Here is a 27,926-nt window from a genome sequence, read left to right on the forward strand (position 1 = left end):
GGTCACCCCAAGCCGCCATCTCCTAGCACCCCAAATGCTGTTCAGATCACCCTAAAGGCACCAAGTCCACTCCCTACACCCTCAGCAGGAAATGGAACACAGACTGTTCGTTGGGTCTCACTGTGGCAGCTCCCAGTACCCCCAGAGCCCCTCCTCTGGGACACACAGCAGGACTCCAGGGCAGGAAGGGGCGCTGCCAGAGCAGGGGGGCAAGGCTGCCCACCACCAGCTCACACCTCACACAAATGCAGAACGGACTGAATTACTTACTTGAAATTCATTGTCTTTCTGAGCTTGTTCGGATCCCTCCTTATTACAGGACCGCTACGAATGAGAAAAAGCAAACACTTCCAGTGAGATGGGGAACACTGTGCAGACACTAACTCTGCAGCCATCAGAACAGTCAGGGTTTACAAAACATCACAGATCTTTAGCGAGGGTTTCTCAGCGCAGTCTAAATGCACCACCAGTGTCCCACTAGGACCAACACCTGAGGAAGCACTTCATTTCTTTACTAGAAAAGGGATGTGCTGTCGAGACCACACAGCTGTGAGTCTCACCACCATCCCGAGTACCTTTTCACAATTTCATTGCTGGAGGAAAGTCAGTGGAGGCTGCTCTCCCAATCAGGCCTCCTCAAGATAAGCGCTGGGCTGGCTTATCTCGTTTAGCCAGGTGGGTCTTTTGAGGCAACGCCAGCCCCAGGAGGGTGCTGTCCTGCAAGGGCAGGGGGCGCACATGGGCTCGCGGCCGCCGAGGTCAGCACAGGGCGGACGAGGGTGCCCTGTGTGGGCAGGAAGCCCGGCACCTGGTCTGCGCGGCCGAGCCTGATCATCAGGGCACCACTGGCTCAGCGTGGAGTCTTCCTCCACCCAAGAGAGGCCTGTGCCGGTTTAATAAAGGCCCAAACTTATTTCGTATGTTAATGGTATTGAGAGATACTTTCATCACTTTCCTCAATGAAATTGCAAATTATTGGTAACCAGGATTCAGTCAATAACACACCTCAACCACAAACTACCATAAGCAACTCTCGGGCCACATCCTTTCTTCATGGCAGATCTTATCTTTTAAAAGCAACCCCCACCCCAAGTGCTTTAAAAACCTTCATATGTGTCCTGTCAAAATTTTATACTCAAATATTGCCCCTACAAAAATGTTATTTGTTAAAATTAAACTAAGTCTGCTTACATCAGACACAGAAGCCCATAAAGGAAGCTCTTTAAATATGTTAAGGTAAAAGATTCTTGAACATCCCATGAAAAACATACCTTTCCATTCCACAGCTTTATCAAAAACACCTGTACCAAGGGTAGAAAGTGTGGACAGGGAAAAAAATGCCACGTTAAGCACCACCAGCTACTCTAGCATCATTCAAAACACCTCAGCGGTTTAAAGCGACAGCTCCCATCCATCATACACGGAAATGACATCCCACAGACGTTTAATGTTTTGTATAAACAGTACATGTTCTAGTTTACTCGATGTAAAAGTAAACAAAATAAATATCCACATTCATATGAAGTTATCTGCGAAAGATCTGCACTTATACATACTCAATAATACCTTTAACACACAGTTAAGTACACTTTGTACAAAGTACAGAAAGTACAAATGGGGGATATATGATATTTTCATTTGTGTAATCTGCATTTCTCTGATGAAAAGATGCTACAGGTTAAATCCCGTTACAATGAAAGCTACAAAATGAAAATACTACAGAAATACTTTTAGACTTTCGCTGATGGCCTGACGTAGGGTGGGATAAAAACCCTAGGGAGGAGTATCTAGGTACCATGAAAGCGCCACTCCTTCCTTAACTCCAGAACACCCTCCTGAACACACCGCGGCCGGCGTAGACCTACACCTTAGCTGCTCCCTCCCCCCAGTGGCCTACAAGCTCCTAGTGAATAGGGACTCCATCTTTTCTTTACTGTTGGTCTCCCCAGCAAATCCTGGTGGCTCACTACACTTTGTGGCTGCCACAACTAAATAAACACTCCTGCACTGAGAAGCTCAAGGAGCCACCAAGGGCGATGGGCAGACCTACATCTGTGATCCCAGTAGTGGGGGAACTGGCAACAGTGTCAGTCAGAATGCCCGATGGGGCTGAAATGTCCCCCAAATATTAAATCCTTGTGCTTTTTCTCCCCAAAGACAGTTAAGAACAAAAAAAGGTCTATAATCTGATATACTGCATATATATATGTATATATATTTTCTTATTTTGATACTTTGTAGGAAAAGACAAACAAGGAATTTGGATATCCTACTGAAATTTGTTGTAACGGGATTTGACCTGTACAAAATTCTAGATGACTATGGTTATTCCTATGCTGTTATTACTTGAACTGTATCTTCTTAGGGAGATACAGTTAAGGGGTTATTCAGCCAGCAGAAGTTCCCTTTCCCTTGTCTAATGGTGCTCTCAAAGCCAGCAAGTCACCTCATCCAAGTTACAAATTGGCTTGCTTCCGAGGCCATTCCTTTTTAACATATTAGCGCTGTTAGGTAGAAACAAATTCTATTAATCATTTCCCCGCCCCTGCCCACCCCATTCCACCCCCAAGTGAATGCACTACTTATCCCACCAGAGCACCATCAGGAAGGCAAGATGCACTTCTGCCATACCCAGCCCTCTGTTCTGTTTCCTCAGTACAGAATGTTCAGGTTCCCTCGATCCTGTAGGTAAGAAGGGCAAGACCAGGAAACCGCAAACCAAGTGGACTGAATCTTCACGGAAAGGTGAGAGAAGCAGCCTCCTGCAGAGACAAGCCAACAAGAGAGAGTGGCCAAAGAAGAGTCAGAGGACTGTTCTGTCCAGGAAGAAAGGAGGTAAAGTATAACTTGGAATCTGTGGGATTTTATTTCAGAGGCACAAATTTATTTGATGCAGATATTAAAACATATTGTACAAGTATTTAACATGACTCCAAATTCTTCACCAACTAACTTGTACATTAATAAAACTTAGCTTTCAATAAGTTATAACATAAAGGTAAAATATTTTAACATTAGAAATTTGGACACTAACTGGTTATTTAATATTAAATAATTATTAAAAATTTTAATGTGAACACTAATGTAGTCATGTTTTTTTTAAAGCAGCTTATATAGGTACAGACTGAAACCGTCATGGAAGAAATAGTACAATGTCTGGAATAACCCTGGAGAATGAATGAAGGTAAAGACTAAAGAAAGCTGGTCAGAGAGAAAGATGGATACTGGGTACCTGGGGTTCATTATGCTCTTCTGGTCTACTTTTGTGTGCATCTGAAATTCTCCATAATAAAATGTTTTTAAAAATAAACGCTGAAACTTCAAGACCTAAGAAGTCAGAATGTATCCCACATGCTTAAGACAACGCCCAACTCTGTGAATATACTAAAAACCACTGAATGGTACACTTAAATAAATAAGTGAATCGTATGCTACAAAGATGTCATAAAAACAAAAAAAGAAGACAGCCAATGGTAATAAAAATATACTGCCGCTGGCTTCCTCCCATCTTCCTCATTCTTTTCTTCCTATTTTGGGCTTGGTTTTCAAGAGAATCTACAAGTATTCACTATAACCCACGTATTCATTAGCTGTGCTGTAGCAAATAGGCTAAAGTGGTAACAATAATAAAGGGGGTGTGGCTGATATTTTGTTTTAAAGTTATAGAAGAGTTCAAAAGAGGAAACAGACCTGTGATTGGCCAAGCACTTGTAAACTTAAAACCTAACTAACTTCCTAAAAGCCTGAACTCTATTAGCTAGGGCCAGCGGTCCCCAACCTCTTTGGTACCAGGGACCAGTTTCACGGAAGATGATTTTTCCACGGACCGGGGGTGGGAGGGATGGTTCAGGCGTAATGTGAGTGACGGGGAGCGACAGGGAGCGACGGGGGGGGGGGGGGGGGGCGGGGCAGCAAGGCCCACCTCCTGCTGTGCGGCCCGGTTGCAGCCCGGGGGTTGGGGACCCCTGAGCTAGGGCAGTAAGATGAGAGCATAGAGGATTCTGACTTATTACTTTACATACGCCTATACTTTAAAAAGTGTTTAAAAGTATATGTTACTTTTACAATAAATATATTTGGTACAAGGTTTCAAATGTTACTTTTCTGGCAAAGTCGCATTTAGAGGCTTTTAGAGGTTTCTGTACTTTAAAGAAGACTATGCAAAAAGTAAGTTACCTGGTATTCCACAATATAACAGGTTTATTTCTTTACATTTGTTTAAGCCAAATAAAGTCTCATCGCTTGGCCAGTTCTTAACAAAAGAGTCTGCTAATGCTGAGGGAACTAGTTTTATGATTAAACTACTTTAATAAAACCACATTTGTGAGATGAAACAAAGCAGCATCTTCATTTTCCCTAGTCTGTGTATGTGTGGCTGTGTGGAGATAAAGCCTCTTTTAAAACAGGAGTAAGTTGGTTGCAGCCTTGATAAAGTGCTTTGGGATCTATAAATGAGTGATTAAGAAAGAATAATCCAAATGTTAGCTAGACTCAACTTCTAGGGCATCTAAGATCTGGTCTAGGAAAATCATCCATCTCTCCACTAACCTGAGATTAACCTCCTGAGTTGAGTCCCGAGGGACTCCAGACTATCAGTGTTTATCCTGAGAGTAACAGGATGGGCTGCACTAGCCTGAATGTTCAGTAGCTGTGATGCTCGTCTGGCCCTGGAGTGACACGGGCCTCCTGACTATATTGCCTGTGGCTCTGAAGATTCTAAGATCCACCCTGGTTATCTGACCATGTCGACTCTCTACGAGAGAAGAGGTTCTCAACGAGGGGCCACACCTGCCACCATCCCTGTAAACGATCGATCGGGCTGTGTCCCACCTCTCAGGAGAGTTGGGGCAGGAGAGGGTGAGAATCCTGACTCCCTAGAATGCACAGCAGTCATGTGGTTCTTCTCAAGTTTTCTTCTCAATATCACGGACCCTAACCTTCCTGCTTCCTGATCTCTATGAAAACATTCTGCATTTACTGCTTTCATGGCTTCTTACAGCCTTTTCTGAAAATATTTTATAGAACACGTTAAAATGTGAGATGACAATGCAATGATTTAAAGTATAGCTTATGTGATTACCTAGTGAACACATATAGATTACGAGAATTTAAAGAGACAAATGATTCCTAACGTTTTACTGGACAAATGATTCCTAACGTTCTTCTAGAGTACGTTCGATCTGCCCAAGGACCAATCTAAGACAATGTGACCCTGCTGAGCTTCACAAACTCGGATGCCTTGACGAACATCAAGAGGAGACTAGAATGTCTAAAAGGCTCTAGGCAGACATGAACTAGGAGAAAGACAGGTGAGTGGAAGTCCAGGTAAAGAAGGCGCCTTTCAGGACCTTCTCAAGATTGAGGTCTGATCCAGGGTAACCTGAGGCCCCAAGACTCCAAAGGCTTCTGAGTTCCTTCGGCACGAGCACCCCAAGGGCTGACGTGTAAGCAACGCATTTCCAGGAAGAGCGCCTTCGCTTCTCCAGCCTGTGTCCTTCCACATCAGATCAGCACTGCTGAGCTTCATAAAGGCACAGGGTGGGGGAGAAGGACACTAAATGATTAGGACAGAGAAGGAAGTTTCTAACTCTAACCACCATATCAATATGTGCACAGCATTTCCTTAAGGCTGAAAGTGGTATGAAGGAAGAAGCAGCTAAATACTTCACATGAATTTTCAAGTTGAGGCCCATACATTTCTAAAATTACGAAATGTTTGTCATTTTCTACTGAGGAAACAGAAGAAAGGGTCTGATCTGCTTTGGACCAAAAAAACCCCCCCAAAAACAAAAAACCCAAAGTGATATATACAACATTCTGAAATCTTAACTACTGTACCTCTTTAAGCAAGCACAAACTGTAGCTGGTGCTACTTAACATAAGCATTACAACTTTGTTTTTAAAAAACATTTCTTGAAACCAAGAACTAAAAGAAAGAAATGAAAGCTGTAGAGAATGCTCCAACTTCAGAGGACTCATACTATACCGTGAATCGTGTCTGTCACCTGGAAACCAGAGTGCTCCAGGCACGATCGCATGGACAAGCCTGCAGCAGAGAACACATGCACATACAGCTAAAGTGGTACATTGCCCCCAACGCCCTTCACGCCACCCAGCACAAAGACATTCCTTCCCAAGAGGGCGGGCTGCGGTCACGCCAGCGTTCCAGGGACCAGAAATCTGTATTGGCTTCATGCTCTAAAGCCCAAACATTTAAGACCAGCAAGACAAAGACACTTTGCATATGTCAAAATTAGACACAAGAGTTTGGGGTTTATTTAGTTATCAAAAGAAGGCACCAAAGCAGGTACGGAAGGTGGTACCACTGTAGGTTGTAATTTGGCAACTATCTTTGGAGAGTATTAATGGAAGAAATACGAGGTTAGACCAAATGGGAACACGCAATACTAGAAACATGTTTCACTTCTGAGAGGGAGGTTTTGACTGCCTTAGAAATAGGTATAATTACACCATGCTCAACACATACAAGGGGAGTTTTTAAAAGCAGAGTAAATTAGGTCATGATGACCTAATACAATGAGAAAAAAAATCGAATGCACCGTGTTCAGTGAGCAGGGACATGTGCTCAGCCTCTCGGGACGGAGCGGGCTCTGCATGGAGGAGTGGCAGCCATGCCGTCTCAGCTCCAGAGGGATGTGCTGCAAGCAGGCAGCTTCTCAGTAGCCAAGAGTTTACTGCCAGCTATCTGTAGGCTGCTCTGCAATTTATCGTGACTGAATTTTTAATTAAACTGGGGTTAAGAGAAAACAGGGAAGAAGACATTTTGTTTTCTGGATTCAAAAAAGACCGTGTCCCAAACGGTACTCTTTTGAGTCACTGATACATATCTGCGTTGTGCCTTGATGCCTTTCATTTAATTATAGTTAGTACTTCAACAAACACTAATATTAGCCTTCTACTACTCAAAGAACAAAAACAAAATTTTCCCATACAGCACTCGAGAGATCGTTGGTGTATTATAAACGTTCATGCCTGTGAGACCGCTCAAAACGGTGAGGCCAAATCTCTCTATTCATGCAGAGAAGGGACTGGCTCGACACAGTCGCTGTTCTGACAAGAGGCAGGGCAGAGCCCCCTCTGAGACTTCCGCCAACTGGCACAGGTTACATTGAAAGAACAATACGTACTGACATTTGTGTCTTCCACAATTCATGATAAATAAGCAAACTGGTTATTTGTAATCAGCCAAACTTGCTTCTGGGAAAAGGCTGCTACTGGACGATGCAGAGCTCATGTTCCTTCCCAGTACCAGAAAGGAAAAAAATCAAGTTACATTGACAGCTAATTTTATCGTTTCAAGCTCTCTTCTAGCAATTATCTCTCTTTCCGCAATGGCAAAGGCTAAACCAGTACTTCTCAAAACTTCTACCGAGCTATCCTACCTGCTTCAGTCACGGGTAATTTTATAGTTGAATTCGGTTTCCATCGTCTATGCAGCTAATGAGAATAACCTCCTTGTCATTAAAGTTAAAGCTGGCCTATGTGAAATAGACACTGAATTCTACTGACATTCATTGTTTTAAGATCACACCAATATTTTTATGTTTAATAATCTCCTGCAAATAATATCGTGTGGTGTGGCAGTTTTTCGAAGCTGTGTGTGTCTTACCTTGTTTTATCCTCAAAAGGACCCATTTTTCCCCTTGTCCAACACAGGACTTTCCATACGCCCTAAAATTAACACCAATCCTAAACAAAACATCCAGGGTACAGCTGGGAAGCCTGTTTATGTCTCATCTTATACAGAAATGGGGGTGGGGGGTGGCAGAGATAGCTGTTTGTGGGGCAGAACTGTGGGCCTTAAACCCAACCAGGAGGTTTTACTTGGCCTTCTGCTACTTAAGCCTTAGTGAACTGCACCAGAGAGCAGCCATTTCAGGGCTGCCATGGAAATAAGGGAAGTCCGACATCTCGCAACACCAAGATGAAGAAAAACAAGAAAGTCGAGAAGCATCTCGTTATTTTAAACCAAGTTACTTGTAAATGATTGTAAATGTAAGTCAAAAAAGTACTGCTACATGATATGTGATTCTCACAGAGGCAAAAGCTTCCAAAGCTGGAACGAGCAGGAGAAAGGGAAAGAAGGGACACACTAAACTAACCCAGTCTACCATGTAATTAAGCAAAACAGCTAAACGTTCTGAGGAAATACGTAAGTCTATCATTATGTGCAGTCATCAGTTAACATGTTTCAGGGAAGGAGCTCATTCTACTCCACCTTGAAGGATATGACGGCTGCGTTCGTATGGACAATTTAGGAAACACCAAGTTATATGTGTACAAATGGACATGCATGTATGGGGGGGTGCGTGTGTGCTTTCCTCTAAGTAGAGTCAAAAATAAGGAAAGCGTAACATTTGATTTGCGTGATATTTCTGTCTTTAATCCATGCATTTATGAAAGTAATGTGACTTATTATCTGGGTTCCATAGTTGCTCAGCCACATCTCTTAATTAATGCAAATCCTGGCAAGTTACTATCAATTTTGGCCATTTTTGGTGCAATCCCTGGCACCATGCCGTGAGAGCTCAACTTGTAAAGCGCGCGGCACTGCCGCCGGCCTCGAGTCTTACTGACTGCTTAGCCTCGGGCCCTTACTTTCCTTCTCTCTTAAACTGAAGTTCCTGTTCGGAGTTCCTGAATTTCTTCCCCTCCTCATGTTGCCAAAGTATTCAAATGGCCAGCAGTTTAAAACGGCCATTAATGTCCGAAACTCTAACTGGCAGCGGGTGCCCCTGCCAAACCCCAAAGAACTTGGGAACCAAAAATACCTGAGGCTGTAGGTTTCATGGTTTTACCAAGTTCAAACTTCAACAAAAAAGTGTACTTGAACTAGGGACCCAATCAACTGCGTAATTATATTGAAAACACTGAGTCCCACCTATAAAGCAAAGAAACAGCTTTTTTCTAACAAAAATGAGTTTGTTGTCAGAGTCAGTTGTGAGACTGTCAGACGTTTGCTCATTATCCATCTCGTGAGCTACTTGCTTCCCTTTCTACCCATGTGCTTTCAAGCACAGCTTCTACTCTTCATCAGCAGATGCAGTTTCAGGAATGGAAACTAACAGCCTGGTAAAAATAGAATCGAGGAGCTAAATCCAGAGTGCTGCCCCCTCCGCCCCCATTGACTGCATGTAAAACATACTCTGATCGTTGGTTTGGTAAAAGTTAAGGCCACTTTAAGTGGCTTCAATTCTTCTCTATTTTGCTGAGTTACCTAATAGTCTTTTTTTCCCCTTAAAAATAAATAGGGACATGGAATTCTGTTCAAACAAATTCTATTTCCAGACATTGCTATTGCACTTAAGTACTATCAGGTAATAATTCTAGATTGCTAAAATTTCAAAAAGGACAAAATATTAACTACCGATGGTGAATCTTTATTAGGGGAAAAGAAAACTGCAAGGTCACGGCCTACATTGCAGCCGGCTCTTACCAAGTTACCTGTCCTTAACAGGGCACACATGCCAGCCAATGCAGCAGCCACCAGCTCCATGTAACCATTGCAATTTAAATAAGTAAAATTACGTAAAATTTAAAACTCCATTCCTTGGCTGCACTTGCCACTTTTCAGGCATATGAGGGCCACACGTGGCTGGTGAGTGGCGTCCTGGACAGCATGCATCAGAGCATCCCTTCACCTCCACGGGGCTCTGCTGCTCTCAGGGCACAGGGCCTGCCCTCGGCCTAGGAGGAGCTCACCGTGCACACTGAAAACGCTCCTATTTAAGTTGAAATAGAAACAAAGGCTCCATAAATCAGATTTAAGTAGTCTCATATCGCATGCAATCCCAGCAGCTAGTTATTAAAGTATTTTTAAAGTGTTGCTTAAATGAAAGCACACAAAACGAATGGGCAGAAATGGGACTTAATTGTTACAGGAAGTCCTCAGAGAAAAAAATGGCTGAAGGTTGATTTCATTAAAAGTCCCAAAAGGACATTAATTGGGTATAGTTCAAGAACTGCTCTGAAACTGCAACTTGATTAAATAAAAAACTGGACTGCATGGTAAGCACAGACCCTGTTCTGCCTGTACACTGTCAGTCAGCGGGGCAGGGTCGGCTGTCAGTCAGCACGTGAACCTAATGCCAAAGTGGCCTTGGGTTTCCTCAGACACGCTAGCTTGTTCCTAACCTCAGACCCTGACCACTCTCACAGCTGGACAGGGTTAAGGGAAAATTATCCAATGAAAAGGTTCAGTCACATGATGACCATTTTTTAAAATGAGTTAATATCCAGAGTGCCAATTTTAACTTTAATATTTCTAAACATATAATCGAATCATCACAGATATGGACATGACTTGCTTTTTAGACTGAGCTGAAAGAGACTAGTCTTTAAAAAAAAAAAAAAATTGAGTCAGAAAACTATTCTCTGTTCATGAAGATCAAAATGGGCCCTTCCAAGGAAGATTTAAATGGATATCAAAATTCTACCACAGAAACATACACATTTATATGTGTGGTCAGTAAAATGATAAATTCATGGTATAGTTTTATTTTTTAAATCCAGATATTTGGGATATCCTATAACTGGTTAAGACAATTCAACAAATAAGGTACTTTAACTGAAAGATTCAATTATTTAAGTAATATAAAAATTTAGAAAGATGAGGAATCTAACAAATTCAAAGCTCTAAAGAGATCTCAATGGGAGGTAGTTAATAAATTCGGCTTCACTGAGCTCATACTTTTCCACTGGGACTATCCTGTAAACCCTTTTTGATGATGCTTTCCCCACATTCGAATTTTACAACTTAAGTCTGAGCTGAAAATTTCAATGTGTGGAAAATCCAAGCATTATCCAGCACTATTAAAGATTTAACCAACATTGTACTTCCTCTGGATATAAAGCTGGACGTATTTGTACTAACAAATAGTAAGTAAAGACAGAATTTACTTAGAATATAAACAAAAAACCAAGTTGTGCAGCCCAGTTAAAGCAAAAGCAATATATTTAAGTAGCTCTTACAACACCACTAACATATTTTAAGTCTCTTCCCAGGTAATTAGGAAAGAGGATTAGAACTGTGACCAGGCCCCTCCCATCCCCAAGCAGCCGAGGAACTCACCATCTTTAGAATCGCACCATACAGCCGCAGGAGCACCTTCCGAGGCTCGTCACCAACGGTGGCCAGAGTGTCGGGTAAGGAGCACTGGAACAGCATGTTACTGAGGCCACCTCTGTCAGAAACAAGAGGACCGTAAGTATCTGTATTTTGAAAGCAAGCTAAATCGCTTGTGGATGAGAAGTCAGGTTCCATCCCACAAGAACTGTCCTCATCTAAGTCTTCATTTAATCTCTCAGGATACTAGCAACGTAAATGATTAACTCCGCAGTTCTCAGATCAATTCCACGAGTCACAGTAAAAACAGGCAAATTCCGGATCTGTTCTTCTAGGACAGCGATGGGGGGAGTTTTTATAATTGCATGTGGCATCTGCCTCAGAGAGTGACAAGGAGCGAGGAGACCCTCCTCTTCAGCCCTGGGAATGGGGGGAAATCCCGGATGCCTCCCTTCCAGCCCACATTCATGTATGACCCCAAATTCCCATCATATACCCATCACTGCCAGGTTAAACTCTCGGGGCAATACTTAAACCATCTCCTACAGGACTTTCCACTTGAAGTGGAAAGATCCACCCCTTCTCAACCAGGTTTGCCTAACAGCCTTTTCAAAAAATTTGCAACATTAACAATTACTGGAGCTCTCAGAGCTCTCAATACCCTAAACCTTCTACTGTGACTACCAAAGACAAGCAACAAGTCACAGGGGACGTTTAAACCGGAAAGCATAGCCTTGGGGACAAATCACCTGCCTGGGTTGGAAATGATTAGGTGCAGAGGGTGGTTAGTTAATGCAGGGATTGGAGTTAATTGAACACAAAATACTGTATAGTTAGGAATTCGAGACCAGAGGCACCTCATCTGTAGTAGACTTCAGAGTCCCCAAATCCTATTCATAGCCAGTCAGTAAACTGCAGGGAACTATTACATAAGCAAAGCACCACACTGGAAGCTCGGGTAACACAACACTGGAACAGGCTCTGGTCCCTGCCCTTGAGAAACTTCTGCTCTAATGAAGAAGGCAGACATAAAACTGTAAGACAGAATTCAAAATCATGGGACAATGTCTGAACCAGATGCTTCAGCAAACCCTGAGTCTATACCTGCCTGTCAGAGGCATCAATATCACACAGCAGTATAGGCGCAACTTGTGGAGAAAAAGTTATCAGCAAGGTGGTCCACAGCTTCCTAGAACGACATCCCCCAATCACAGAAGCCAGCAGCCTCTTTCCCTGTTCTATCCACTGACAGTCTTAGCGAAGCTACGTTCCCCAAAGTGAGGCTAAATACAAACCTAAATTGCCTCATCACACGCCCAGTCAGACAGGGATCCTGAGCACGCAGTGACAAGCACCGTCAAAAAATGGTCCAAAAGACAGAGTTCACTTTGTGTGAGGAAGAAAGATAACAGGGAGAACCTTTTATCTGGAGGTTGTTAACGTTGCTGCGTTAACGGTGCCACAAAAATGCTCAAAGTTCCACCCCTGTGGCGGACACTCCCCACCCTCCTGGGTTAGAGAACCTGGGCTGTGCTCAGGCAGCAACGTGCCTTGCGTCAGGACTCTATTTACCAGCTGCCTCTACAGCTGGCCGGGCCTGTGCGACCAAGTGCTGGCAAATAAAATGTCAAGGAAGTGTGTCTGTGGCCTTTGGGGAAGCAACGTCAGACATGCTCACGCACTTGCCCCCTCTTCCCCATCCATCCTGCTGTGTGGACCGAGGAGACAGTCGTGGGTCAGTGCTAAGCTACTGCCTCTGGGCTCCAAATTCCCACTCCAGTTCTGCTGTGATGCTGGGCCGGGACTCTGCTGATGACAAACCTCCTTTATCAGCTGCTCCCATTCATCAGGTTCTGGCGGCAGACGTGTCTGCCTGCCGTTCCTGCCCGCGTGCTGTGGCAGCAACCCGCCCGTTCCCATCCTCACTGCTTTGGGCGACCCCAGCACCAGCCTCAGGGTCCCCAGCAATAGCCAAGCAGTGCCCTCTCCTTGGAGGTGGGGATCCCAACTCTGTGGGCCCCTCCTCTCAGCTTCCAGGTTCTGATCACCCCAACCTCTTCCCTTGTCCCCCAGCCCCAGGAGCCTGCTTCCTGCACACTTCGTATTCCTTATTTTAATCACTTCTGTTCCCTTTTTGCTTTTTTGGTTCTCCACCGCCTGTTCACCCAATTCCCTATATTAAATGCTCTATGGCTGCTGAAATCCTAGTGGTGTTTCCATTTTCTTGCTAGGATCCTAACTAGCACATGTGGCCAGAGCTTTAACAGCTTCTTAGATCACAAGATTAACGGCCACATCCTAGAAATAGCAGAGCGGTTAGTTGAAAGGAGTCTGCATCCCCATCAAGCTGTGAAGCCACCACACCTGCTCAGCCTGGCTACTCCTGGACCTCTTTAATGCACAACGGAAATAAATTTCTATGTTGTTTAACCACTATGACTCTGGGGTCCTCTGTTACAAGCAGCTAAACCTAGTAGTAACTGATACAGCGTCACCACATCCACTTACTCCTGTTCTTCCAGTCTGGAAACTCCTCACTCTTCTCTGCCATCTAAAAACTACCTACTGGGCTTCCCTGGTAGCACAGTGGTTAAGAATCTGCCTGCCAATGCAGGGGGACACGGGTTTGAGCCCTGGTCCAGGAAGATCCCACATGCCGCGGAGCAACTAAGGCTGTGCGCCACAACTACTAAGCCTGCGCTCTAGAGCCCACGAGCCACAACTACTGAAGCCCGCGTGCCACAACTGCTGAAGCCCGTGTGCCTAGAGCCCATGCTCCGCAACGAGAAGCCACCACAATGAGAAGCCCACCCACCACAACGAAGAGTAGCCCCCACTCGTCGCAACTAGAGAAAGCCCGCGTGCAGCAACAAAGACCCAACACAGACAAAAATAAATGAATAAAATAAATAAGTTTATAAAACAATAAAAACTACCTACTGTTTAAAACCAAGTTCCAAGTCCAACCTCCTCAAGAATCTTTTGCTGTCTTCCCTGCTAGCTCCAGAAGACAGGGGTCACATCTAACTTCAATTCTCAAGGCCCAGTGGCCCCAGATGGTGGATGCTCAATAGAGATTTTCTGAAAATGACAATGACCCACAGCACTCTCCCAGAATCTCCCTTCTCCAAACTCCTCCCTGTTACATTTGGTAACTGACCACCTTACATTGTTCTCTAACAGGCTGGCGGTCAGCCTTGGCTCTCTAATTTAGACTGTAAGCTCCCCAAGGGACAGTCCCCTCTTCCTGGGAGAGGGCATCATGTAAAAGAAAAGCCACAGGCTTCAGAGCCAGGGAGCCAATTCAAACCCTAGCTCTGCACTTACTAGCTGTGTAATCTTGGGCACGGTGCTAAACCTCTGAGACCCTGAAAAATGCACTCCTCTGTAAAGGAGCAGCACTTAAATCTAGTCACTGTAAGACCTCAGGGTCATGGAGCCCTGGGGCCGCAACGTCCTGAGGATGCAACAAGGGTGGGGTCATTCCATCCTCCGGACCACCTACAGGGCAGTGACAGTACTGCCTCCACCACACAGAGGAGGAAACAAAGCAAGAAAGTGGCAGAGCCACAACGGAAGACGGCATCTGGCTCCAGAATCCTTGCTTTTAACCCTCATGCTGAGAGATGGGACACAAGCAGGAGGGCACCACGTGCCATGCCAGACACACAGTGGTGCTGCGGGAACCGCCATCCATCACAGGAGCCCGACGTCAGGACGGGTCTGTGCTAACTTGCATAAGACAAATGTCTCTGTTCCTGTGGCTGCTGTCACTTACGACCACAAACTTCGTGGCTTTAAATACACAGGGCTTCCCTGGTGGCGCAGTGGTTAAGAGTCCGCCCGCCAATGTGGGGGACGCAGGTTCGAGCCCTGGTCCGGGAAGATCCCACATGCCGCAGAGCAACTAGGCCCATGCGCCACAACTATGGAGCCTGAGCTCTAGAGCCCACAAGCCACAACTACTGAAGCCCGCGCGCCTAGAGCCCGTGCTCTGCAACAAGAGAAGCCATGGCAATGAGAAGCCCACGCACCACAAGGAAGAGTAGCCCCCGCTCGCCGCAACTAGAGAAAGCCTGCGCGAAGCAACGAAGACCCAGCACAGCCAAAAATAAATAACTAAATAAATTTAAAAAAACAAACATAAATTTAAACGAACAAACAAACACACATTTATTATCTTACAGTTCTGGAGGTCAGATGCCTCTAGACAGGTCTCACAGCACTAAAATCAAGCTGTCAGCAGGGCTAGACTTCAAAAGGACATACCTCATTCCAGGAAACACACACAAAATAACTAAAACAGATTCGGAGTGAGCTAATGAATTCAAAGAGGCGTTACCAGCAGTGATGAGGAATTACGGTTTAACGGGCACAGAAGTTCCGTTTAGCAAAATGAAAACATTCTTGCGATGAACAGTGGTGATGGTTGAACAACAACGTGACCGACTTAATGCCACTAAACTATACACTTAAATATGGTTAAAATGGTAAATTTTATGCCATGCATATTTTACCACAATTTTAAAAAAAGGAATGAAGTCCTGACACATGCTACAACATGGATGAACCTTAAAAACATGCTCAGTGGGCCTCCCTGGTGGCGCAGTGGTTGAGAGTCCGCCTGCCGATGCAGGGGATACGGGTTCGTGCCCCGGTCTGGGAGGATCCCATATGCCGCGGAGCGGCTGGGCCCGTGAGCCATGGCCGCTGGGCCTGCGCATCCGGAGCCTGTGCTCTGCAACGGGAGAGGCCACAAGAGTGAGAGGCCCGCATACCGCAAAAAGAAAAAAAAAAAACAAAAAAAAAAACACGCTCAGTGAAAGAAGCCAGAACAAAAGACCAGATATTAAATGATTCCATTCGTATGAAATGTCTAGAACGAGGAAATCTGCAGAGTGGGTGCCTAGGGCTAGGGCAGGAGGGGGCTAAAGGGGACAGGGTTTCCTTGTGAGGTATGAAATTGTTCTAAAACTGATTGTGGTGATGGCTGCACATACCTGTGGATATATTAAAAATCCTATGCTAGGACTTCCCTGGCAGTCCACTGGTTAAGACCCTGAGCTTCCAATGCAGGGGATGCGGGTTCAATCCCTGGTGGGGGATCTAAGATCCCACATGCTGCACGGCCAAAAAAAAAAAAAAAAAAAAAACCACCCATATACCAAAAACCACTGAATCCTACAATTTAAGCAGGTGAAGTATGTGATACGTGAACTATATCTCAATGGTTTAGAAAGGAAAAAAAAATCTCATTTTTCTTCACCAGTGAAACTTGAATGTGCTTCTACAGAAACAACGTTTCACAGATGTAAATAAAAGTCATCTTAAAGAATATTTTTCAACAGCTTATTTAAAGGAAAGCAATCATGGCATGTGAGAACCTCTTCAAGAATAAGGACCTCCTTTCCCGGGAGGCAAGCTAGCTGTCCACCCCGGCTCAGGAGGACACGGGAGGCAAGCAGGCGCAGAGGCAGACGGGCAGGCTTCTCCCTTCCCCTCCACTCAGGCCCGCGCCCCCAGTGCATGGCTTGTCGCAAGGGCCTGCCATATCCAGGCACAGCCAGCACGGGCTTCCGGCTACCAAGCAACAGGACAGGCGTGACATCAGTTAAAAGGCCTGGTTTTCCTTCCCGTCACATCCTCTCGAAAGCTCAGTCCACGGCAAGAGCAAACAGATGAGCTACTGTTCTAAGCTGTGTAACTCGATTCAGTTTATTCCCAGAGTCCCAAAGAAGGAAAGCAGGCCGGCTTGGCCACAAACAAGCCCATAACCTGGAAATCCTTCATCTCTTGTATTATCTGGAGCTGCTCACCCAATAGGCCCTAGTGGGAAGAAGTAAAACGTGGATGATTTTCAAGTGACGATCAAAATAAATGAAACAGGGCTTCCCTGGTGGCGCAGTGGTTGAGAGTCCGCCTGCCGATGCAGGGGACACGGGTTCGTGCCCCGGTCCGGGAGGATCCCACAGGCTGCGGAGCGGCTGGGCCCGTGAGCCATGGCCGCTGAGCCTGCGCGTCCAGAGCCCGTGCTCCACAACGGGAGAGGCCACAACAGTGAGAGGCCCGCGTACCGCAAAATTAATGAAACAATGTCATTGTCACAGATGACCCAAACTGTCAGAAAACACCTAGAAAAAAGTCAGACACTAATGAGCTCAATAATACAACTAGGAAGAAGATACGATGGGAAGGTATGCCACAGAAACGACAGCAGAAATACAACAGCCAATTTACCACGGGATTTGTCAAGAATATCCTTCCAAGTAAAACCCCAGGAATGCTCAAGGATTCCAAAGAAGTCTGAAACTTCAACCTTTTTATCATGTGGCAGAAGATCTTTATAATAAACATACATGTCATAATTAAATTTAGGAGGCGCAGAGATACTCACATAAGCAAAATATCAAATAAGATGAGAATAACATATTTATTTCATATTCAACATATGTAAGCAAGCCATGGCAGGTAGGACACTGAAAAGAGAAGTCACTGCTGGCAGGAATTCTAACCAGTGCCCTAGGGATCCAGCTGAGAGTGCGTCCCTAATCCTCACCCAACAGGTCCCTCAAACAGTACCAATGGAATAACGAGCAGAATACAGAGCTGCTTTTACAGGATGCTGATCAGATGCGAAAATCATAATTTCAATTTCTCTTGATACACAGCTTATCAAGAATTAACTTACAGTTGAGAATAATTTGACTCATCAAATGACAACACACATAGAACATAAAGGATATTTGAGAAGAAACCGTGCAAAAACAAAACAAAGAACCAACTCCAAACTGAAGAACCAAAAGGCTAACTGGTTTATATGCTAAAGAAAATGGATTTGTGAAAACAGAGCCACAAAGCAGTTGCTTGGTAGTGCAGTGCTGCTTTTGGCACATTCAAGACCACCTACACACCACAAGTGATGAAGAACCTGGGTGACCTGGCATATTTTTTCAAATTCAATTAAGTTTATCAGTTGTTGAAGCAACTAAAGTAGGCTGCTTTAACGTGTATTAAATTGTTTGACTTTCAGATTTTAAAAGCCAGGTTCCAATAAGTTGAGTGTACATGAATCTGAAAGACGCCCCCAAAATAAAAAAGACAACTACTTCCCCAAATTCTATTATTCAAATATAACCACTTTGAACACTGTAGTATATTTTTTTTTCTTGTCATTTTCCTAAGCTCCTTTTCCCAATTTCTTTTTTTATTAAAATTGGGATCATGGGGCTTCCCTGGTGGCGCAGTGGTTGAGAGTGCACCTGCCAATGCAGGGGACATGGGTTCATGCCCCAGTCCGGGAGGATCCCACATGCCGTGGAGCGGCTAGGCCCGTGAGCCATGGCCGCTGAGCCTGCGCATCCGGAGCCTGTGCTACGTGACGGGAGAGGCCACAACAGTAAGAGGCCCACGTACAGCAAAAAAAAAAAAAAAAAAAAAAAAGATACAGCATGGTTTAACCGATTGCCTAATGCTAAAGATAGAGTTTTCCCATTATTTTTTACTTCTACACACAACTCTACAAAATGTATACCTATATGTCAATCTTTATGCACAATCTGAGGAGATCCTTTAAAGCTGGGTTTTCTGGACCAAAGGGCACTACCATTTTAAAATTTCTTGATGCCTACTGCCAAAGTGTCCTAAAACAGAGCCACACCGGTTCACTCTTCACCTGTCAGTGGTGTCAGAACTCCTGTCTCATATCTCGTTTGACCTGTTTTTTAATCAATTAAAACTTGATATTATCAAAAATATAATTTTTTAAAACATTAAATTGCTAGTGAAGATAATGAAATTTTTTAATGCTTCAAGATATACATAAAGTTAACAAATGGCATGAAATATTTTAAAGTTAAAAAATTATTGCAAAGAGAATATTTGTAAGTACATCAATAAGGGAAAAATAGTTAATGAAAATAAACTATGAAACATACTGAAAGTTAGCAACTTTATTTAAATGGATTTCTTGATGATACACCTTAGTGATTCTATGCTAAGTAACTTCCCCCCAAACTGATAAATGTCAATTCATTACCTGCCTCAAATGAAGTGATACAATTAACTGCACTAATCATTAAGAGGAGAAAAGAAAACTGGAAGATGTAAAACAGCAGATAATCTAAAATTTTAGTTGATCCAGAAACGGGTCAAAGAAACTGTGTCACAGTTGGCATCATATTGATTGTAATTAATTTTGTTTATTTATTTATTTATTTATTTATTTTTATGTTTTTAAAAGAGATTTCCCTTTTTATTTTTTAATTAATTAATTTATTTACTTATGGCTGCGCTGGGTCTTCGTTGCTGTGCGCGGGCTTCTCACTGCAGTGGCCTCTCCTGTTGCGGAGCACGGGCTCTAGGCACGCGGGCTTCAGTAGCTGTGGCTCGAAGGCTCGAGAGCCCAGGCTCAGTAGCTGTGGCGCACGGGCTTAGTTGCTCCGTGGCATGTGGGATTCCTCCCGGACCAGGGCTCGAACCTGTGTCCCCTGCATTGGCAGGTGGATTCCCAACCACTGCGCCACCAGGGAAGCCTGATTGCAATTAATTTTAAAAGAACCCTGACAAATTCCACAAAATCATTTCAAAACAAAAACCACTCCACGAAACTAAGATCTGGCATTTGATGCTACTTCCTCTCAAAGCTCTTCACGGCAGGAAATATCATCACGCCTTCCTGGTGTGAAAGGTCTTCTTAAAATAGAAGCCTAGATGACAACTGGTTACCTACGGTCAAACAGGAACCAAAGGCTCCATGACTCACAGGATTATTAACCTCCCATACGTGAACCACCCTACTACAAGTACACCTGTCACAAAAAATGCTCTAATGTTCCAGCACTTAGACCAAATACACAGGTTATAAAAGACTTCAAAATTCTGTTCTAAAGATCAGAATCTTATTTCAGAATGAAACAGAATTTTAACACCAGTGCAAAATGGTGGTTACCTCTGGGCAAAAGAAGGGAACCCGAAGCCAAATGTTCAGATTTGATAAAGCTATTTTATTATTTTCAAAATTTTATTCTTTACTACTTTATAAATGTTTGTAATTTTTAATAAAGAGAGGTTGTTTCACATAAAACTTTATGGCATCTAATACACAATCACCAGCATATACTATAATGAACTCTTCTCAAAAATCAGTTGGTAATTTAGTATATGTATAAAACCAAGATCACTGGAAGCAAGGGGGAAAAAAGGCGCTGGTAAAAAGATCACGATGGGTCAAAGCAACAATAATCTTGTCCAATATCCTCTCAAACTCAATAGGGATATTTGTTGGGGTCTGTGGAGATCCTCTGACAGAGGGCTCAAAAGATCAGTGACATCTTCAAAAAGTTAAATGTTGAGTTACCAAATGACCCAGCAATTTCACTCCTAGACATATACCCAAGAGAAATGAAAACATATGTCCTCACAAACACTGAACACAAATGTTTATAATAGCCAAAAAGGGAAAGAATCCAAATGTCGATCAATAATGAATGAATAAATAAACTGTGGTAGATCAAGCGATGAAATATTATTCAGCCATAGAAAGGAATGAAGTACCAATACACGCTACAACACGGACAAACCTAGAAAACATGATGCTCAGTGAGAGAAACTGGTCACAAAAGGCCATGCATGTTGTATGATTCCATCTATATGAAATATCCAGAAAAGACAAATCCATAAAAATTAAGTAGATCAGTGGTTGCCAGGAGCTAGGGAGAGGGGAGAACGGGAAGAGAATACTAATGGTACAGGGTTTCATTCGGAGGTGATGAAAGTGCTCTGAAAAAACAGCAGTGATCGCTGTGTAACTCTGTAAAAATACTAAAAAACACTGAACTGTACCATTTAAAAGGGTGAATTTTATATGACGTGAATTACATCTCAATAATGCTGTTTTTTTCCTTTCTAAACCAGTGATAACTTGCCTTAAGTAGTTTATTAAATCGACCATTCATTGATTTATTTGAACCTATGAATGACCGTCCTCTTAATATGAAGCTCCGTGTGTATGATCCATGGCAATCACCATTTGATTAAAAGCTGCTCCCAAGTAGTGAACACTTCCAATGAAACTGCTAGACCCTAGGAGAAATCAAGCCCTTAAAAAGGTGCCTCTGATTTTAGGATCTGGAAAAAGAAGAAGCATTACTAAGGACTTTGGAATGAGAGAAGTTACCGAGTTTCAGGAAACCTCTGTGGTTACACTAGGTTTCCAGCTTCCCACACCTACCTGTAACTCTATTTGGAGGTGGCACCTGTCCCCCACCAGCACGACCAAAGGTGCTTCCCTCTGGTCCTGGCCATACACTTCTTTTTCTCCTCCCCACCTATCTTTCTGCGGCCTACTCCCGCAGCCCCCCAGTTTGAGGCCTGTCAGGGAGGGCCCCCCCCCACACACACACAGAGCCCACCGCCTTCTCCTCCACTCTCCCATTACCTGGTTTCCACAGCCCAGGCACCTTCCACCATCCAGGCATCCAGGCCACTGTCAAAACCATCAAGAGAAAAGATTCCAGAATAAAGCCTGGGGAGGGGAGGTTTGCCAACGCTGGCCTCCCGTGCCCTTTGCCCTCCCCCTGCCGACTGGCTCACTTCAGTGCTGTTCATAATCTCTGGATTTTTCAAAGTTTTAAAATTATGCTTCAGTAGTTGTGAACATCTCTGAACCGGGTGGCTTCCACAGTACTCTTTAGTGCAGCATCCTGAATTCCACCCTGTGCTGGCAGGCCAAACGCAACGCAGGAAAACTAAGAGAGGAAGACTCGGAAGAGATGAAATTTCCAGTAGCCTATGTGCAGGGGAAAGCAGTAAAAGGCCACAACCGTAACTTCAGGCATTAATTACCTGCCATCATGTGTACACCCTACAGAATCCTACTCACCCTTATTCACAGTCCAAAACAGACAAAGGGTGATTCACAAACCAGGTCTGTTTGAACTTCTCATCAGTGAAACAGGGTCCCTGAAAAGGTCAGACACCTGGGGGGACCCCTGCCTTCTCCACATGACTCGTCTATATGAATGTCACTTGGCCCTGGACTGTGACAGGATGCATGCCTGCAGAGGTTTCTAACCCATGCGAGCACTGACTGGAACTCAGGGGAGATATGCCACTTGACTTTATTACTCACCTAAAATACAGGACTCGTCAACACGCTCAAGGTCATTTGAAGTCCTTGCCAGACATCATACTCTCAGGATACTTTTGCACATAACTCGCAAGCAATAGGTACTATTGTAGAGAATTGCTTATCACAAAAAATCTGGGCAAAAATAAAGACAGGTGTATGTTATCTCTGCCTAAACTGAAATGCATACCTGAGTGACTAGCTGAAATAACCATCATACTGTGTTAGAACTAGACAGAAGTCACCACTTATTAACACTTTAACTCCTGGCAAGCTACTCAGCCTCTCTGAGCCCCTGGGGTTAAGAATTCCTCTCCCTTGGGGCTTCCCTGGTGGCACAGTGGTTGAGAATCTGCCTGCCAATGCAGGGGACATGGGTTCAAGCCCTGGTCTGGGAAGATCCCACATGCCGCGGAACAACTAGGCCCGTGAGCCACAACTACTGAGCTTGCACATCTGGAGCGACAGTGAAAGGCCCGCGCACTGCAATGAAGAGTGGCCCCCGCTCGCCCCAACTAGAGAAAGCCCTCGTGCAGAAACAAAGACCCAACACAGCCAAAAATAAACAAATAAATAAAAATAAAGTAACTTTTATCTTAAAAAAAAGAATTCCTCTCCCTGAGGCTCACTGCCCGGATTAAATGAGATAAGCACAACAGGTAGTACCTGGCAAGAGCAAGCACTTAATGAATGGAATCTTTTATTACCATGATTAACTTAACAAAGCAGAAGTTCTAGCATTCAAACTGTCCTGAAAAGATCAAAACGCTATTTCAATTAAAATATAACACTATATGGCTATTCAAAAGAATAAGGTAGCTCAGTAAATACCAATACAAAACAACCTCCAAGACACAGTGCTGCTTTTAGTGCAAAAAAAGTGATCTACTGTTAAGTATTAAAGAGGAAGGGGAAGCTACACATTCTCAGCCCCTCGCACAGGACCTAGCACATTGCAGCTCTCAGAGTTTGCTGAAGAGATGAATACACCCACATATACTAATGTATGCATGACATCTCTCTGGAAGTGCTTGCTTCTAGGGAGAGGCACCGGGGTCAGAGGTGGGAGAAAGACGCCCTTTCGTAATGTTTGAATCTTAAAGCCAGTACACTGATTATCTACTCAAAGATTTCTTTTCTTTAACAAAGTGAGCAAAAATAACCCTTGTTTTTTTCCAACTGTCCTCTGTAATCCCTTCACAAATAAAAGGAATGAATGCTCAAGGAGGGAGCTATCCCAGTCAACTGATTTCCTGGTTAATCATCAGGTCCCTATGAAGTACCATCCTAACCACAAGATAATTAGAGGCTAACACATAAAACACTCCTGTGGAAAATCTAAAAACTCTTTGTACCTCCCTCCGTTCCCGCCTTAAATATAGGGTGGCAAATGTGATGTACCTGTTCATGTTTCAAGCCCCTCACTGGCCTGGGGCCCATATTCTGAACATGAAATATCACTACAGAGTGCTAGGGAGGTTAAGACACACACAGAGGAACTCAGATGTGAACGGCTTCCAAGGCAGGCCAGGGAATGTTCTTAATGCTTAAAGTAATATTGCTATTTCTTATTTTCACACTTTCTCTTAAAAAAAAATTAAGGAAAATGTTTAGTAACTTGGGCTCCAGTTAATTGAATCTTTCCTGCTAATTTCTTTCCTCTAGTCACATAACAGATAATACCCCGTGTATGTTTCAGGATTTTTAGGCCCGGGCCTCATTTTCAGCCCTGAACTGCCTGACTGAGCCCTTTAAAAAGCCAAAATGTTTTTCACTGATATCCATCTATAATAGTAATGATCAATTTGTTTCTTGGTGACTTTTCCAACCTGCAACTTTAGAGGCAGTTCTAGGTTTAGGCAAGTTGATTCTCTCCTCCCCCAACTCATCTTTTTCTACGGTAGCCCCACTGTTCCAGAACCTGAAGCGCAATCCTTTCCAACAGAAGTCAACTGTGTTAGACAGTGAAGCATCTCGGGGAAATTTACATGTTGCCGAAACACAGGACAAACCCCCAAACCCCGGTAAGGCACAGAATCATCCAGATCCTCTTAACTTGCTAACAGGTCACTACAATTCAAACAGGTTACTCTCACATTTGGGATAAAGTACAGTCCATTTCCAGACTTAATGGCAGTGGAGATTTTCAAGGAGGGGGAAGAAAATGAACATTTCCCCGCCACGAGGCAAATGAGGACACACCCCTGACTTAAAGGTCTCACCATTATCAGCTCACCATTTATGGCACAGCTGTACTCTACCCAGGAGGCCAGAGGCGGCAAGGGGGCTCCCCACTCAAACACACAGAGTACTCAGTCGTAACGTGGGGAAGCAAAGGAAGGTGGCTGGGCCACAGCAACTGTAAAAACTACCCTTCCAGCTCCCCACCTTCTAAAGCTCAGTCCTCAGGGTGGGACCACGGCATGGCCCTTCCCTCATGACTCCCTCTCCAGCCACGAAGCCGCAGGGCAAGATGGCATCTTGGCTCCTGGCCGCTTCACAAATCCTCCCCAGGCTGTTCACCCACCTTGCGAAAAACACTGAATGCTACTGGCAGGTGTTGGCTATAAAAGCTATCATTCAAGTTTGCTTGCTCTGAAAAGTTCTCATAGATTGAAAATATACTCCATGTGTAGAAAGGAGGTCAAATCCGAGTCAATGATAAGGCCGAACAGTCCAGTAGACGTGGTCCATTCGTGCTGTGTTGTGTGTCACTTTAACACGGCAGCAGGAAGCTGGTCTACACGGGGCAGGTCCCAGGCACTTGGGAATGTCACACCCTGTGCTTCAAGTACTCAGTGTGTGACAGGAAGTAGTTGGCAATTTTAACTACAAGTGATAAAGTGAATGCAGGGGAGAGGGCCTCTGCACTACTGTGTGGACTCTCTTTGCCCCACAGAAACAAGTTTTTAAGTTTTGGAGTAAAATCACTTCACTACATAGTGGTCTACTGTATAACATAGTTTTTATTTTAGCAACATGTATTTAATACAAGTAGCTTTACAAATGGCTTGTATCCTTTATTTGTAGACTTACCAGGTCTTAACAAGGTTATTTCTGTTTTATTCTACAGCATTCTCCGTGGGGAAAATGCATGCTGTAGTGATACAACAAGTTGGTGAAGAGCCCAAGGTCTTGAAATATGCCATTCCTCACGTCAAACACCTAGATTACTTTTTTCCCAGTATTTAAGTTGAGGTGGAACACACATAACATACAATTTGCCATCTTAAACACTGGTAAGTGTACAGTTCAGTGGCATTAAGTACATTCACATTCTTGTGCAACCATCACCATCTTCTACCTCCAGAACTGTTCATCCCATAAAGCTGACACTCTGTGCCCTTTAAACGCTAACTCCCCGTTCCCCATCCTCCAGCCCCGGGCACCCACCAGGATACTGTGTCCCTATGAATTTGACTTCTCTAGGGACCTCACAGCAGTGACATCATACAATATTTGTCTTTTTGTGACTGGCTTACTTCACTTAGCAGAACGTCCTCCAGGTTCAGCCATGTTGTAACGTGTCAGAATCTCCTTTTTATCAAAGCTGAATAATATCTGATTGCAGGTATATGCCACACTCTGCTCGTCCATTCATTCATCAAAAACATCTATGTATTTTTAACCATTTGGAAAAGGAGTCCATCTAGGTGAGTCAGCTCAGACAACGAGAAACCTGAGACACTGCCTGCTCCAGAGAAGCCTCTAACACAAAGGTTTTCACCTGCTAAACTGAGATGGGAAATTTCTCGTCTGCACCTAACCAACTGTACTTTGCTGAAAACCAAAAAGGCCACTGAAACCTCTGCAAACTGTCCACAAGTAACATGGCGAAAAGCCCAGCACACAAAGGACTCAGTCCCCCTAAGGTTCAGGGCCTGCACGGAAAATAGAAGACAGCATAATATCAAAAGAGCTACTGAATTTACAGCACAAACAAGAAAAAAGGAGATCTTTGCAAAATTTCTTCTAACCATCTAAAATTCAACTTGAAACGACCACAGCTCAGGGGGAAGAAAGCACTTCAGTAAAATGACAGCGCAATACACAGTAATCAGGAACAGGTGTCTTAACTCCCAGCTCTCTCAACACCAAGTCTGCAGGCACAGTTATGAGAACAGGCTTTGTCCCAGGTGGGCTGCTGGCTCTGCAGACAGCTGCATGGTCTTGGGCAAATTACTCTGTAAGATGGTGTAAGAGTATCTACTAGGGGTCTGTGAAGATTACAGGAGATAATGTCAGTTGCTTATTATCAATCTTTAAGAGTGTGTGGGACAGAGCTTCCCTGGTGGTGCAGTGGTTAAGAATCCACCTGCCAATGCAGGGGGCACAGGTTCGAGCCCTGGTCCAGGAAGACCCCACACGCCACGGAGCAACTAAGCCCGTGAGCCACAACTACTGAGCCTGTGAGCCACAGCTACTGAAGCCCACATGCCACAACTACTGAAGCCCACATGCTGCAACTGCTGAAGCCCATGTGCCTAGAGCCCGTGCTCTGCAACAAGAGAAGTCCCCACAATGAGAAGCCCGCGAACCGCAACAAAGAGTAGCCCCCACTCGCCACAACTAGAGAAAGCCCACGTGCAGCAACGAAGACCCAACACAGCCAAAAATAAATAAATAAAATAAATAAATTTATTTTTTAAAAAAAAGAGTGTGCGGGACAGAGAAAAGCTCGGTCTTCAGTCCTCTGCTCCAGGCTGCTCAACCTCAGCACTGTCCACATTCAGGGCACGGAGAGGAAAGCGCTGTCCTGCGCACTGTAGGATGTCGAGCAGTATCCCTGCCCTCTACCCACTAGATGCCAGTAATACCACCACCACCACCACAACCACCACGAAATCGTGACAATCAAAAATGTGTCCGGACATTACCAAATGTCCCTCAGAAAGTATTTCTAAAATACCCATTTCAAGCCACCAACCTTAGCATCCTAGGGACACAGCACACCTCTACCTCCTCTTCCCACCTGAAAGGTCCTTCCACCTTTCAGAGTTCAGGGACGCTCCCACTTTCTCCACAAAGTGCCCCACAGCTCTTCTAGCCCACATGGACCTCCTGGGCCTTATGTTTTTATTGTTTCATCACCAGGCCCTGGACTACTGTGATATTCAACAAAAAACGTACTAGGCACAATGAGATGAGTGAATGCTGATTTACAGGGAGGTGGCAGTCTGGCTTGGATGCAAGATGGGCTAATGCAAAGCTGAAGATGAGGGCTGTCCTAGGGCGGTACAAGATTCCCTGCCAGTGGACAGAGGATGGTGAGATCATGGAGGGAGTCTAGGCTGACTGCCAGGCTCCGCCAGAGAGGAAAACCAGGAAGGAGACCGTGGGCATAAGGGTCAGAGATGAGCAAGCCAAGAGACTAGACTGAAGAAAAAAACTCCTGGAGTTAATAAGCAATTATAGCAAGGTTATGCGACACAAGGTCAATATACAAAAATCAGTTGCTTTCCTGTATACCAGCAATGAACAAGTAGACAATGAAATTAAAGATGTGTTACCATTTACATTAGCGCCCCCCCCCAAATTAAGTACTGAGGTATAAATCTAACAAAATATGTACAAGATCTATATGAGGAAAACTACAAAATTCTAACGAAAGATATCAAAGAACTAAATAAATGGAGAGATACTCCATGTTTGTGAACAGGAAGACTCAATATTGTCAAGATGTCAGTTCTTCCCTACTGGATTTATAGATTCAAT

At 44.2% G+C, this 27,926-nt stretch overlaps 1 protein-coding gene across 3 annotated transcripts in view; it reads right to left on the reverse strand.

Annotated features, from left to right (window-relative positions):
• Nucleotides 1-27,926, reverse strand: part of CHKA (choline kinase alpha) — a 61,938-nt gene that overhangs the window by 25,621 nt on the left and 8,391 nt on the right. Inside the window, exons 2-4 of one of the 3 annotated variants that reach the window (XM_081238594.1) lie at nt 11,093-11,204; nt 1,272-1,301; nt 271-324 (exon numbers count right to left, since the gene is read on the reverse strand). In XM_081238594.1, coding sequence (XP_081094720.1) covers nt 271-324; nt 1,272-1,301; nt 11,093-11,204 — 196 coding nt within the window. The remainder of the gene's footprint in view (nt 1-270; nt 325-1,271; nt 1,302-11,092; nt 11,205-27,926) is intronic. The other 2 variants (XM_081238595.1, XM_081238596.1) reach the window with 2 other exon arrangements.

The sequence above is a fragment of the Mesoplodon bidens genome (genome assembly GCF_964165515.1).
Source record: "Mesoplodon bidens genome assembly, chromosome: 7".
Lineage (NCBI taxonomy): Eukaryota > Metazoa > Chordata > Mammalia > Artiodactyla > Ziphiidae > Mesoplodon > Mesoplodon bidens.